Raw genomic sequence first — 14,883 nt, forward strand, 5'->3', positions numbered from 1 at the left:
GGTATAACCAGACCGCACTATACACAGACACGGGGTATAACCAGACCGCACTATACACGGACACGGGGTATAACCAGACCGCACTATACACAGACACGGGGTATAACCAGACCGCGCTATACACAGACACGGGGTATAACCAGCCCGTACTATACACGGACACGGGGTATAACCAGACCGCACTATACACGGACACGGGGTATAACCAGACCGCACTATACACGGACACGGGGTATAACCAGACCGTACTATACACAGACACGGGGTATAACCAGACCGCACTATACACAGACACGGGGTATAACCAGACCGCACTATACACAGACACGGGGTATAACCAGACCGCACTATACACAGACACGGGGTATAACCAGACCGCACTATACACGGACACGGGGTATAACCAGACCGCACTATACACAGACACGGGGTATAACCAGACCGCGCTATACACAGACACGGGGTATAACCAGCCCGTACTATACACGGACACGGGGTATAACCAGACCGCACTATACACGGACACGGGGTATAACCGGACCGCACTATACACAGACACGGGGTATAACCAGACCGCACTATACACAGACACGGGGTATAACCAGACCGCACTATACACAGACACGGGGTATAACCAGACCGCACTATACACGGACACGGGGTATAACCAGACCGTACTATACACAGACACGGGGTATAACCAGACCGCACTATACACAGACACGGGGTATAACCAGACCGCGCTATACACGGACACGGGGTATAACCAGACCGTACTATACACAGACACGGGGTATAACCAGACCGCACTATACACAGACACGGGGTATAACCAGACCGCACTATACACGGACACGGGGTATAACCAGACCGTACTATACACAGACACGGGGTATAACCAGACCGCACTATACACAGACACGGGGTATAACCAGACCGCACTATACACGGACACGGGGTATAACCAGACCGCACTATACACAGACATGGGGTATAACCAGACCGCGCTATACACTGACACGGGGTATAACCAGACCGCACTATACACTGACACGGGGTATAACCAGACCGTACTATACACAGACACGGGGTATAACCAAACCGTGCTATACACAGACACGGGGTATAACCAGACCGTGCTATACACAGACACAGGGTATAACCAGACCGCACTATACACGGACACGGGGTATAACCAAACCGTGCTATACACAGACACGGGGTATAACCAGACCGTGCTATACACAGACACTGGGTATAACCAGACCGCACTATACACGGACACGGGGTATAACCAGACCGCGCTATACACAGACACGGGGTATAACCAGACCGCGCTATACACGGACACGGGGTATAACCAGACCGCACTATACACAGACACGGGGTATAACCAGACCGCGCTATACACACACGGGGTATAACCAGACCGCACTATACACAGACACGGGGCATAACCAGACCGCACTATACACGGACACGGGGTATAACCAGACCGCACTATACACTGACACGGGGCATAACCAGACCGCACTATACACAGACACGGGGTATAACCAGACCGCGCTATACACACACGGGGTATAACCAGACCGCACTATACACAGACACGGGGTATAATCAGACCGCACTATACACACACGGGGTATAACCAGACCGCACTATACACAGACACGGGGCATAACCAGACCGCACTATACACGGACATGGAGTATAACCAGACCGCGCTATACACACACGGGGTATAACCAGACCGCGCTATACACACACGGGGTATAACCAGACCACACTATACACAGACACGGGGTATAAGCAGACCGCGCTATACACGGACACGGGGTATAACCAGACGTACTATACACAGACACGGGGCATAACCAGACCGCACTATACACGGACACGGGGTATAACCAGACCGTACTATACACAGACACGGGGTATAACCAGACCGTACTATACACAGACACGGGGTATAACCAGACCGCGCTATACACGGACACGGGGTATAACCAGACCGCACTATACATGGACACGGGGTATAACCAGACCGTACTATACACAGACACGGGGTATAACCAGACCGTACTATACACAGACACAGGGTATAACCAGACCGCGCTATACACAGACACGGGGCATAACCAGACCGCGCTATACACAGACACGGGGTATAACCAGACCGTACTATACACAGACACGGGGTATAACCAGACCGCGCTATACACGGACACGGGGTATAACCAGACCGTACTATACACAGAAACGGGGTATAACCAGACCGCACTATACACAGACACGGGGTATAACCAGACCGCGCTATACACGGACACGGGGTATAACCAGGCCGCGCTATACACAGACACGGGGTATAACCAGACCGCGCTATACACGGACACGGGGTATAACCAGGCCGCGCTATACACAGACACGGGGTATAACCGGACCGCGCTATACACGGACATGGGGTATAACCAGACCGCGCTATACACGGACACGGGGTATAACCAGACCGCGCTATACACAGACACGGGGTATAACCAGACCGCGCTATACACAGACATGGGGTATAACCAGACCGTACTATACACAGACACGGGGTATAACCGGACCGCGCTATACACAGACACGGGGTATAACCAGACCGCACTATACACTGACACGGGGCATAACCAGACCGCACTATACACAGACACGGGGTATAACCAGACCGTACTATACACAGACACGGGGTATAACCAGACCGCACTATACACAGACACGGGGTATAACTGGACCGCGCTATACACACACGGGGTATAACCAGACCTCGCTATACACAGACATGGGGTATAACCAGACCGCACTATACACAGACACGGGGTATAACCAGACCGCGCTATACACTGACACGGGGTATAACCAGACCGCACTATACACGGACACGGGGTATAACCAGACCGTACTATACACAGACACGGGGTATAACCAGACCGCGCTATACACAGACACGGGGTATAACCAGACCGCACTATACACGGACACGGGGTATAACCAGACCGCGCTATACACTGACACAGGGTATAACCAGACCGCACTATACACAGACACAGGGTATAACCAGACCGCACTATACACAGACACGGGGTATAACCAGACCGCACTATACACAGACACAGGGTATAACCAGACCGCACTATACACAGACACGGGGTATAACCAGACCGCACTATACACAGAAACGGGGTATAACCAGACCGTGCTATACACTGACACGGGGTATAACCAGACCGCGCTATACACACACGGGGTATAACCAGACCGTACTATACACAGACACGGGGTATAACCAGACCGCACTATACACGGACACGGGGTATAACCAGACCGTACTATACACAGACACGGGGTATAACCAGACCGCACTATACACAGACACGGGGTATAACCAGACCGCACTATACATGGGGTATAACCAGACCGCGCTATACACAGACACGGGGTATAACCAGACCGCACTATACACAGACACGGGGTATAACCAGACCGCACTATACATGGGGTATAACCAGACCGCGCTATACACAGACACGGGGTATAACCAGACCGTACTATACACAGACACGGGGTATAACCAGACCGCACTATACACTGACACGGGGGTATAACCAGACCGTACTATACACAGACACGGGGTATAACCAGACCGCACTATACACTGACACGGGGTATAACCAGACCGCACTATACACTGACACGGGGTATAACCAGACCGCACTATACACAGACACTGGGTATAACCAGACCGCGCTATACACACACGGGGTATAACCAGACCGCACTATACACACACGGGGTATAACCAGACCGTACTATACACAGACACAGGGTATAACCAGACCGCGCTATACACGGACACGGGGTATAACCAGACCGTAATATACACTGACACGGGGTATAACCAGACCGCGCTATACACGGACACGGGGTATAACCAGATCGCACTATACACGGACACGGGGTATAACCAGGCCGCACTATACACAGACACGGGGTATAACCAGACCGCGCTATACACAGACACGGGGTATAACCAGACCGCGCTATACACGGACACGGGGTATAACCAGACGTACTGTACACAGACACGGGGTATAACCAGACCGCGCTATACACGGACACGGGGTATAACCAGATGTACTGTACACAGACACGGGGTATAACCAGACCGCACTATACACTGACACGGGGTATAACCAGACCACGCTATACACGGACACGGGGTATAACCAGACCATACTAGATGAGGGAGGGACATGGAAGGGAGGTGACCCATGGGGGCCGAGGGGTGACCTGCACGAGGGGCCGAAGGAGTGACACATGGAGGGGGGGGTGACAGTTCCTACCTTTTACTACGTGTTTGCTCACTGCCGCATCCTCTCTTCACACTTGCTCCCAAACCAGCGCTGCTCCCTCTACATGCAGCTGCGCAGCGTGGGAGTGTGTAAAGCTCACCGCCCCTCCAGGAGTCAACCCAGCACACCAATCAGGGGCTAGATCTTTTTTTTTAGGCGGCCATTTTTAAGTTTATAGTACACCCCATGCCCCTGTACAGCTCGGACGGCGATAACTGCCATTGATTTGAAGGCCAATAACGCCTAATTTAGAAGCTCAGAAGCGGCCGATTGCAGTGTCAGAACTTTATAAAGCTCTAAATATTATCTAGCTATTTCATTTCTAGAAATTAATCTCTGTACTGCCTAATATACAAGTTAATTCAACTCCACCAACAAGCACGGGATACAAATAATTCCTTCAACACACATCATGATTTGCAAAACTGCAACATTTTTACGTCACTTTCCAGGTTTTCCATTAAATGTGGAACAAAATGTGTTCACGGAGAAAATTCAAACCACTGTGTAACCTTCCATGTAATGTGCAACTAACCCTGTGCTTCAAATCAACAAACATGTTCAAATAAAGCCCGTACTTCTTCTCTCTTCAAATGACGAAGATTGATTTCTATAACTTGATTTATACAAGTCGGGCTATTTGGTGGCAACATCCAAATAAAGTAGCAAAAGAAACACTAAAAACACAAACTGTGCTCTTTGTTTCAAACTAATCGCCTCCCCTCCTACCTCGGCCAGAAGACGTGTACCAATGACTCGAGCACCTTTCTCTTACACAAATACCATCTGTGCAGTATTCGCCGCTATTTTCTACGCCCCTCAAATACAGAGATTGCCCTCCAAAAAATGGAGCCAATAACTCCCAGGTTATTCTTCATCAGGTCAAAAAAAAAATATTTTTCCAAATTGTTCACTCTTTCCTTCCAAGATGAAGAATCCCAAGACTGCTGGTATGAGAATATTTGAACTCTTGTCCCATTCTGACAAGTAGAAAGGAAAATGAAGTCATCTTCTTTGCAATCATAATTCCAGACTCCTGCTGTTCCGTACTTACATGCAGCCCAAGAACCAAACTACCTTGTTTCAGCGCACAGCATGTGCCCAGCAGGGCGCTTCATCACATGACTGCAAGCCCCTTCTAGTCAGGTGACGCCATCGCTAATCTGATTTGTTGACCATAATAAAATATTAACCCCTTTACTGACGGAACGGCCTGCAATGCATAGCGTGAAGGGCCGCTCTGCCTGTAAAAGGTTAATTGGCAGAATCTAATGCCACTGCATTCCAGCACTGATGAGGGAAGAGGCTTTGGAGTATAATGACAGACCCCAGTAAGAAGATTAGGTGCATGAATGCTACTGATGACAATGCAGTTTTCTAATTGTGTTTACAAAAGATAGGCTGCAACCAAGAAAGAAATGGACGACATAAATGATAACACAGAGAATACTTTTTAAAGAAAACAGTCGGGAGATTCAAATAGAGTTGAAACGAGGCGCGGGAATTAATCCCCAAAACCTTACGTGAGCAGAAAAACAATGTGGTACGACACATCGACGTTATGAAAGGATATTGCTGGCCTGGAGTGGTTTGTCATATTGTATATGCCATCTATTTTTGTGAGCTTTAACCCCTATGCAGCTAGAAGATAATAAAAATACCCATGATTACATTCACTGTATTTTGGTGCCGGAGTTTGAGACAATACGGGACAGAGCACAGGGAAATGAGATCGCGTATATTGCTGCGCACGCTCTGTAGTCTCAGTTTTAGTCCAATGTCATTTTAGATTATGATTCTTTTGCACCACGTCTCATCATCCCTAAAACGTGTAATACACTTTTAATTAATGCCGTTAATTACACCATTTGTGCCCACTGCTCCACTTGCTTATCTGTGATCGAGCTTTCTGCTTCTGTCCTTTTCAATTGATTTAACGTGCAGAAGACAAAACTCCCTTCCTATTCCTCCCTCTCTTTTCCTTCCTTTGAGGCTGACACTGCCCAGATTTTTTCTCCTCTCCATGTGGCGGTCATCTATCGCCTACCTACCTCTACTCACCCCCCCTTCTGTCTCTCTCACTGAATCCTGGCTCTCCTTTCTCTTCTCTGACTCCCCTTCCCCTTGGGGACTTCAACTTCCATATTGACGACCCCTCTCTCCCTTGGGCTTCCCGCTTTCTCTCTCTAACCTCTTCTCTTGGCCACCAATGGACTGCAACCAGCACCCACAAGGACGGCCACTACCTGCACAAGTGTATTCACAAAAAAAAACGTATCTGATTTCTCCATTTGTATGTATACCTTTATTTACATATTGCTTAGAGCTGTACTTGGCGTTTTACAAGAGACACTACAGTGCAAGGAATTGTAGTACAATAAGATCAGACAATAGGAAAGGAAATCCCCGCCCCAAAGAGTTTACAATCTAAGTGGTATGATGGGAAACATAGAAACAGCAGGTGAGGGAATAAGTGCAGTTGATGGCAGTCATTGGTAGGAGTGACTGTGGGTGTGTGACAGTAGCCCTGATATGTAGGAAGGAGCAGCGGATAAGTGGAGAGTCTTGAAGGTAAGGAGGAGAACTTTGTGGGTGATCGAAAACTTGATGGGAAGCCAGGAGAGTGATTTAAGGAGGAGGTGGGCAGTGACTGTTTTGGGAGAAAGTGAAATTATTCTAACAGCAGATATTTGGATAGATTGTAAAGGAGGAAGTTGTGAGGCAGGGAGGCCTGTTATCAGTATGTTACAATAATCCAGACAGGACAGGATAAGGGCACACATTAGTTTTATTAGTAACGTAACAGAAGAAAGAGCAGATCTTAGCAATATATTATGGAGGAAGAAGTGACAAGTTTTAGCCATGCCGTGAATGGAGAAGGAAGGGAAAGAGTCAAATGTCACTTAGACAATGTGCTTTGGCGACCGGATAGATGGTAGAACCATTTACATGATGGAAAAAGGGGACATTGGGCCAGCTTTAGGGGGAAATATGAGCTGTTTTCAATTTCATCTCTCCACTCTCTCACTCTCTCGTTTCAGACTGACAACCGGTCATGAACTACAATTCTGCCCTATAGTCCTCTCTCTGTCCACATGCCCCTCTTTTTCTCTGCCATTCTTGCCCTTCTAACCCCAGACCCTGGCTAAACTGCCACACGCACATGCTCCGCTCCTGCACTCGCTCCTCTGAACACCTCTGGAGGAAATCTCATACTCTCACAGACTTCCTTCACTACTAATGTATCCTGTGTCACCTCTGCCCTCTTCCAGCCTAATCAAACCTACTTTTCGTCACTAATCAACACGCACAAGTCTAACCTACGCAGCCTCTTGTATGTCTTTGACTCTCTACTCGGACCACCGTCTGTTACCTGTTTTTCTTCCTCCATTTCACCTCAGGACTTTGCTGATTATTTCAAGACAAAGGTGGATCCCAGTCAACAGGACATCCCCATGTATCCTCATATTCTACACCTCTTCCTAACTCTCCTCCTGCCTTCCTTGACTCTCTGTCACAGAGGAGGACATGTCACTATTGATCTCCTCCTCTTCCTCTACCACTTGTCCTATTGACCCCATTCCCTCCCAGCTCCTAAAACCTCTTGCTCCTACTCTTGATCCCTACACTCACACATATTTTCAACTCCTCCCTCTACTCTGCTACTTTTCCCAACTCCTTCAAGCATGCAACAGTTATACCCTTACTCAAAAACAGCCACCTTGACCCTACCCGTTTCTCTCCTGCCTTTTGCCTCTAAACTCCTTAAACATCTTGCATTCTCTCGTTTGCACCATTTTCTCACCACATATTCTCTCCTAGATCCTCTACAATCTGGTGGGTGTATATACAGGTATATAACACCCACTGCCAGGCCTCTCACCTCACACATATAGAGGTGGGTGTATATACAGGTATTTCACACACACACTATTTACACACACACACACACACACACACTAAAATCTCTTGCTCCTACTATAATCCCTACGCTCACACACATGTTTAACTCTTCCCTCTACTCTGGTACCTTTCCCTCCCCCTTCAAACATGCAACAGTTATATCATTACTCAAAAACAGCAAGCTTGACCCTTTCCCGTCTTTCAAACTATCGACCTGTCTCCCTCCTGCCTTTTGCCTCCAAACTCCTTGAACGTCTTGTATTCTCTCGTTTGCTCCATTTTCTCAACACCTATTCTTTCCTAGACTCTCTACAATCTGGCTTCCGCACTGCTCACTCCACTGAAACAGCCCTCACTAAAATAACTAATGACCTCCATGCTGCCAAAGACAGAGGTGATTACACACTGCTCATACTACTTGACCGCTCTGCAGCATTTCACACTGTGGACCACCCTCTTCTTCACATTCACCATACTCTTGGTATTCGTAACAAAGCTCTATCCTGGATCTCCTCCTACCTCATTCGTTGTACTTTCAGTGTCTCTTTTGCCAACACCTCCTCCTCTATCGATCTCTCTGTGGGGGTACCACAGGGCACTGTCCTGGGACTTCTTCTCTTTTCTCTGTACACACTTTCCTATGTGACCTAATCACATCTCTTGGGTTTAAATATCATCTCTATGCTGATGACACACAAATGTACTTTTCAACCCCTGACCTTACACCTGCTGTACAAACCAAAGTTTATGAATGTCTCTGGGCTATATCACCATGGATGGCCCTCTGCCGACTTAAACTTAACATGGCAAAAACAGAGCTCCTCATACTTCCTCCCAAACCTGGCCCTACTACCTCCTTCCACATTACTATTGGAAGTACGATCATTCACGCAGTAGCCCAAGCACGCTGCCTAGGGGTCACACTCAACTCCTCTCTCACATTCAAAACGTCTCTAAAACCTGTCGCTTTTTCCTCCGCAATATCACAAAGATACACCCTTTCCTCTGTTACTCGACTACTAAAACTTTGACTCTGGCCCTCATTCTCTCCCGTCTTGATTACTGTAACCTCCTGCTGTCCGGCCTTCCTGCCTCTCACCTACCTCCCCTACAATCTATTCTAAACGCTGCTGCCAGAATCACTCTACTATTTCCTAAATCTGTCTCAGTCTCCCCTGCTGAAATCCCTCTCCTAGCTTCCTATCAAATCTCGTATCACACACTCAATTCTCCTCCTCACGTTTAAAGCTTTACAATCTTCTGTCCCTTCTTACATCTCAGCCCTAATTTCTAGCTATGCACCATCCCGTCTCTTGCGTTCTGCTCAAGGATGTCTTCTCTCTACCCCTTTTGTATCTAAAGTTCTCTCCCGCCTTAAACCTCTCACTGACTGCCCCGCACCTCTGGAATGCCCTTCCCCTCAATACCCAACTAGAACCCCCTCTATCCACCTTTAAGACCCACTTGCTTAACGAAGCATATGAGTAGCACCATGGCTAATACTATACACGATAAATAAAGCTTGGCCCCCTACAGACACACTTACCAGAACACCCTCCCACTGTCTCTGTACTTTCTTACTACCAATTAGACTGTAAGCTCCTCGGGGCAGGGACTCCTCTTCCACAATGTTACTTTTATGTCTGAAGCACTTATTCCCATGATCTGTTATTTGTAGTTATTTGTTATTTATATGATTGTCAAGTGTATTACTAATGTAAAGCGCTATGTACATTAATGGCGCTATATAAATAAAGACATACATACACTGCCAGGCCTCTCACATATAGAGGTGGGTGGGAGGGGGTCACGTGGATTGTAACTGTGCTGCTCCCGTTCCCAGGCCACTAAGTTAAGCTGTAAATCTCCCAGACAAGAAGAATATGGCCGCCTGTTCTCTCTATTAGACACCTTGGTGGCCATGAATGCAGACCCGCCAGCATTTTGCACGTACAAATAGGTACTGCCGTCACCCCTCGTGCTGGATGGGGGTCCTTCCAATCAATCCCTATGGAAGTCCCCTAAGCCAGGGGGGGTGCTCAACTCCAGTCCTCAAGCCCCCCCAACAGGTCAGGTTTTCAGGATATCCCAGCTTTAGCACAGGTGGTACAATCAGAGGCTCAGACTGAAGCAGGGACTGATTGAGCCTTCTGTGCTGAAGCAGGGACTGATTGATCTACCTGTGCTGAAGCAGGGATATCCTGAAAACCTGACCTGTTGGGGGGTCTTGAAGACTGTAATTGAACACACACACACACACACACACACACACACACACACACACACACACACACACACACACACACACACACACACACACACACACACACACACACACACACACACACACACACACACACACACACACACACACACACACACACACACTGACCTCTGATTCTTGGTTGTTAGAGGGGCGGGCTGTCACCGGGCGGGGTTATGAGGCTTCCCCTGATTGGCTCTGGCGCTGCGCCGGCCGCCCGCTCATTGGCTGTTTCTCCTGTCACGCCTCCCAGCATGCACCGCGGTCACACCACGGAAACAAGATGGCAGCGCCCGTGAGGGGGAGAAGCAGCTTTACGAGGAGAGGGGGCGGGAAGCTCACCGCCATCCCGGGGAGCCGGCCGTCCGCGCGCCACGGGCAGCTGCTGCTCTCCTGCGGGGTGCCCGCCCTGGATCATGTCCTAGGTGTGTGTGACACGTGGAGCCCGGGCCGCGTGTGTCAGGGGGATACTGTGAGCGTGGGATTGTGACACGGGGGCGGAGGAGCGTGGCGCCCGAGCCACGTGTGTCGGGGGATAATGTTAGAGTGGACACGGCACTCATGCTGTTACCTGGTGGCTGAATCCATGAGGTATCACCCGTCCTCTCTCCCACAAATAAGTGACATTGGGATTTCTGTGCCAGGGAGAGGCATATGTGTCATTGCCAGGGAGAGGTGTATGTGTTGGTGCGAGGGAGAGGTGTGTGTGTCGGTGCCAGGGAGAGGTGTGCGTGTCGGTGGCCCGGCAGAGGTATGTGTGTCTGTGCCAGGGAGAGGCGTATGTGTCGGGGGCCCGGGAGAGGTGTGCGTGTCTATGGCAGGGAGAGGTGTGTGTGTCGGTGCCGGGGAGAGGTGTCGGTGCCGGGGAGAGGTGTGCGTGTCGGTGCCGGGGAGAGGTGTACGTGTCGGGGCTGGGTCGAGGTGTACATGTCGGGTACAGGTGTACTTGTCGGGGACAGGTGTACGTATCGGTGCCGCGGGAGGGGTGTGCATGTCGGGGAGAGGCGTACGTATCGGTGTCCGGTAGAGGTGTGCGTGTCGAGAAGAGGTGTACGTGTTGGGGCTGGGGAGAGGTGTACGTGTCGGGCCGTGGAGAGGTGTGCGTGTCGGGGCCGTGGAGAGGTGTGCGTGTCGGGGCCGGGGAGAGGTGTACGTGTCGGGCCGTGGAGAGGTATAGGTGTCGTGGCCGGGGAGAGATGTACGTGTCGGGGAGAGGTGTACGGGCCAGGGAGAGGTGTGAGTGTCGGGCCCGGGGAGAGGTGTGCATGTCAGGGCCGGGGAGAAGTGTGCGTGTCAGGGCCGGGGAGAAGTGTGCGTGTCGGGGTTGAGGTGTGCGTGTCGGGGGCCGGGGAGAGGTGTGCGTGTCGGGGGCCGGGGAGAGGTGTGAGTGTCGGGGGCCGGGGAGAGGTGTGAGTGTCGGGGGCCGGGAGAGGTGTGCGTGTCGGGGGCCGGGGAGAGGCGTCCGTGTCGGGGACAGGCGTACATGTCGGTGCCGGGGAGAGGTCTACATTCTTGCACAGTACAGAATATGTCCCTGGAATGCATTAATGTTACACACTTAACCAAAAATAAAAAACCTCCCGGTATTTCCTTAGACTTTCATTGTCTCTCCACAGCCCCAAATTCTCACTTTAATATGAAGCTTTCAACTCTAATTATTAACCCCATCACTACCTGTTATTGTCAAATGTGACATGCAGCCATCTCGAAAATGTTCAAACCAAAGCATGGGGTGAAATACATCATGTAAGCATATATTCGACGGTCCCTTAAAATTGTGTATTTTGCCATAAGATGATATTTTACAAATGTACGTTATTTGAGTACTTTTTACATTTTATTTTTTAGTGCAGGATTGATATTAACCCCTTGTATAGTAGAAAATGGCCCATGTATTCCCTGACACTTTTTTTGTTACTCATAGTTATGGTTAGAAAATATACACCTTTGCATGAATACTGCCAGATTTATTGTTGTGGCACTGTATTTTATTGTCTTGTTTTAAAATATTGAAAGAAAAAAACACTTTGACAAATTATCCCCAGTGTGTTTTTAGAACTGAAATGTGTAAATATATACTTATCTGGGTGCATCAGAACAGCATAAATAGATATTGGTAAACATCAGTCACAGGTTGGTTAAACAATCAACGTTTCGGTTCAATATCGAACCTTTCTCAACAGAAATAGCATATGAAGGAAATGTTTTTATTTTCCCACAGGGGGTGTAATTCAAAGCCAATTCCGAGAAATATTGTAAACGGGAATCCACTGCTAGGTTTTTAAGCAACCAAAAACACCGGAAGTGAAATATAAAAGGATAAAGCGAAAATCCAAGTATTGAAAACCTACAGATGGGTTAATTGTGTATGTAAAAATAGTGAAAAAATATAAATGTGCAAAACAGAAATAGGCTAACTAAACAGACAATGAATATTGTGAAGAACAAATACATTGAGTAGTGGGTGTCACTGTATGCTGGGCGATAATGGTGAAAGGCAGGGTTGCAGACCTGTCTAATGTAGGGGAGCGCAAACTTTTCAAGCTACGCCCCCCTGTCTTCCCTGCCTTGGTGCTGGCGCCCCCTCCCTACCTTTGAGCTGCGTCAAATGACGCTTCGGGTAACGTGGCGCCATGTGACCCGCGGCGTCATTTGAATGCCTCGGGGAAGAGCATGGGGCCTCTGCAACAGCCTGCGCGCCCCCCCCCCCAGCAAAATTTCCGGTCCCCCCTGTGGAACGCGCACCCCAGTTTGCGCGTCCCTGGTCTAAGACATCCTAATGAGCAAACTGTAATATTTCCATGTGTGTATATATATATATTTTTGTGTGTGTGTATATATATATATATATACAGTGTTCGACAAACCTATACATTTGCTCGCCCCGGGCGAGTGGATTTAACATTGTGGCGAGCTCCTATTGGCCCAAGCAGCACACGTGTGGTACTAGGTGGTGAGTAGATTTTTTTGTTCGGCGAGTAGATTTTTTGGTGATTTGTCGACCACTGTGTGTGTGTGTATATATATTTATATATATATATATATATATATATATATACATATACATATATATACACACACACAGTGGTCGACAAATCACCAAAAAATCTATATTCACACACACATTCGTACGTCCGGAAATAATTGGACACTGATATAAGTTTTGTTATTTCGGCTGTTTACCAAAATAAATTCAAGTTACAGTTAAATAATGAATATGGGCTTAAAGGGAAGTCTATCAGCTTTAATTTGAGGGTATTCACATCCAAATTGGAGGAAGTTTAGGAATTACATCTCTTTCATATGTAGTCCCCTCTTTTTCAAGGGACCAAAAGTAATTGGACAATTGACTCAAAAACAGTTTCATGGACAGGTGTGGGCTATTCCTTCGTTATTTCATCATCAATTTAGCATCAATTAAAAGGTCTGGAGTTGATTCCAGGTGTGGCGTTCACATTTGAAAGCTGTTGCTGTGAACCCACAACATGCGGTCAAAGGAGCTCTCAATGCCAGTTAAACAGGGCATCCTTAGGCTGCAAAAAAAAAAAATCCATCAGAGAGATAGCAGGAACATTAGGAGTGGCCAAAACAATAGTTTGGTAAATTCTGAGAAAAAAAGAATGCACTGGTGAGCTCTGCAACCCAAAAAGGCCTGGACGTCCACGGAAGACAACAGTGGTGGATGATCGTAGGATCCTTTCCATGGTAAAGATAAACACCTTCACAACATCCAGCCAAGTGAAGAACACTCTCCAGGAGGTAGACATATCATTATCCAAGTCTACCATAAAGAGAACATTTTACGAGAGCAAATACAGAGCGTTTCCCCACAATGTGCAAACCATTCATAAGCCTCAAGAATAGAAAGGCCAGATTAGACTTTGCCAAACAATATTTAAAAAGCCAGCCCAGTTCTGGTACAGCATTCTTTGGACAGATGAAACTAAGATCAACCTGTACCAGAATGATGGGAAGAAAAAAGTATGGAGAAAGCTTGGAACGGCTCATGATCCGAAGCATACCACATCATCTGTAAAACATAATGGAGGCAGTGTTATGGCATGGACATGCATGGCTTACAATGGCACTGGGTCACTAGTGTTTATTGATGATGTGACAGAAGCAGCTGGATGAATTCTGAAGTGTATAGGGATATATTGTCTGCTCAGATTCAGCCAAATTCAGCGAAGTTGATTGGATAATGACCCAAAACATACTGCGAAAGCAACCCAGGAGCTTTTTAAGGCAAAGAAGTGGAATATTCTGCAATGGCCAAGTCAATCACCTGATCTCAACCCGATCGAGCATGCATTTCACTTGCTGAAG

General features: G+C 48.1%; 2 protein-coding genes across 5 annotated transcripts in view; one reads left to right on the forward strand and one right to left on the reverse strand.

The window, feature by feature from the left end:
- IMMP1L (inner mitochondrial membrane peptidase subunit 1) overlaps positions 1-10,788 on the reverse strand; it is a 32,448-nt gene extending 21,660 nt beyond the window's left edge. Inside the window, exon 1 of one of the 2 annotated variants that reach the window (XM_075567335.1) lies at positions 10,687-10,788. The gene's annotated coding sequence lies outside the window, so the exon portion shown is untranslated. Of the gene's footprint in view, positions 1-5,120; positions 5,484-10,686 lie in introns of those variants that run through there. The other variant, XM_075567336.1, reaches the window with a different exon arrangement.
- A 23-nt stretch (positions 10,789-10,811) lies between these two features.
- The window catches only part of ELP4 (elongator acetyltransferase complex subunit 4), a 319,054-nt gene continuing 314,982 nt past the window's right edge, over positions 10,812-14,883 (forward strand). For all 3 annotated transcript variants that reach the window (XM_075567333.1, XM_075567332.1, XM_075567331.1), the window contains exon 1: positions 10,812-10,982. In XM_075567333.1, the coding sequence (XP_075423448.1) occupies positions 10,841-10,982 (142 nt within the window). In that variant the 5' untranslated portion in view covers positions 10,812-10,840. The remainder of the gene's footprint in view (positions 10,983-14,883) is intronic.

Source organism: Ascaphus truei, chromosome 12 (assembly GCF_040206685.1).
Source record: "Ascaphus truei isolate aAscTru1 chromosome 12, aAscTru1.hap1, whole genome shotgun sequence".
NCBI classification, from domain to species: Eukaryota; Metazoa; Chordata; class Amphibia; order Anura; family Ascaphidae; genus Ascaphus; species Ascaphus truei.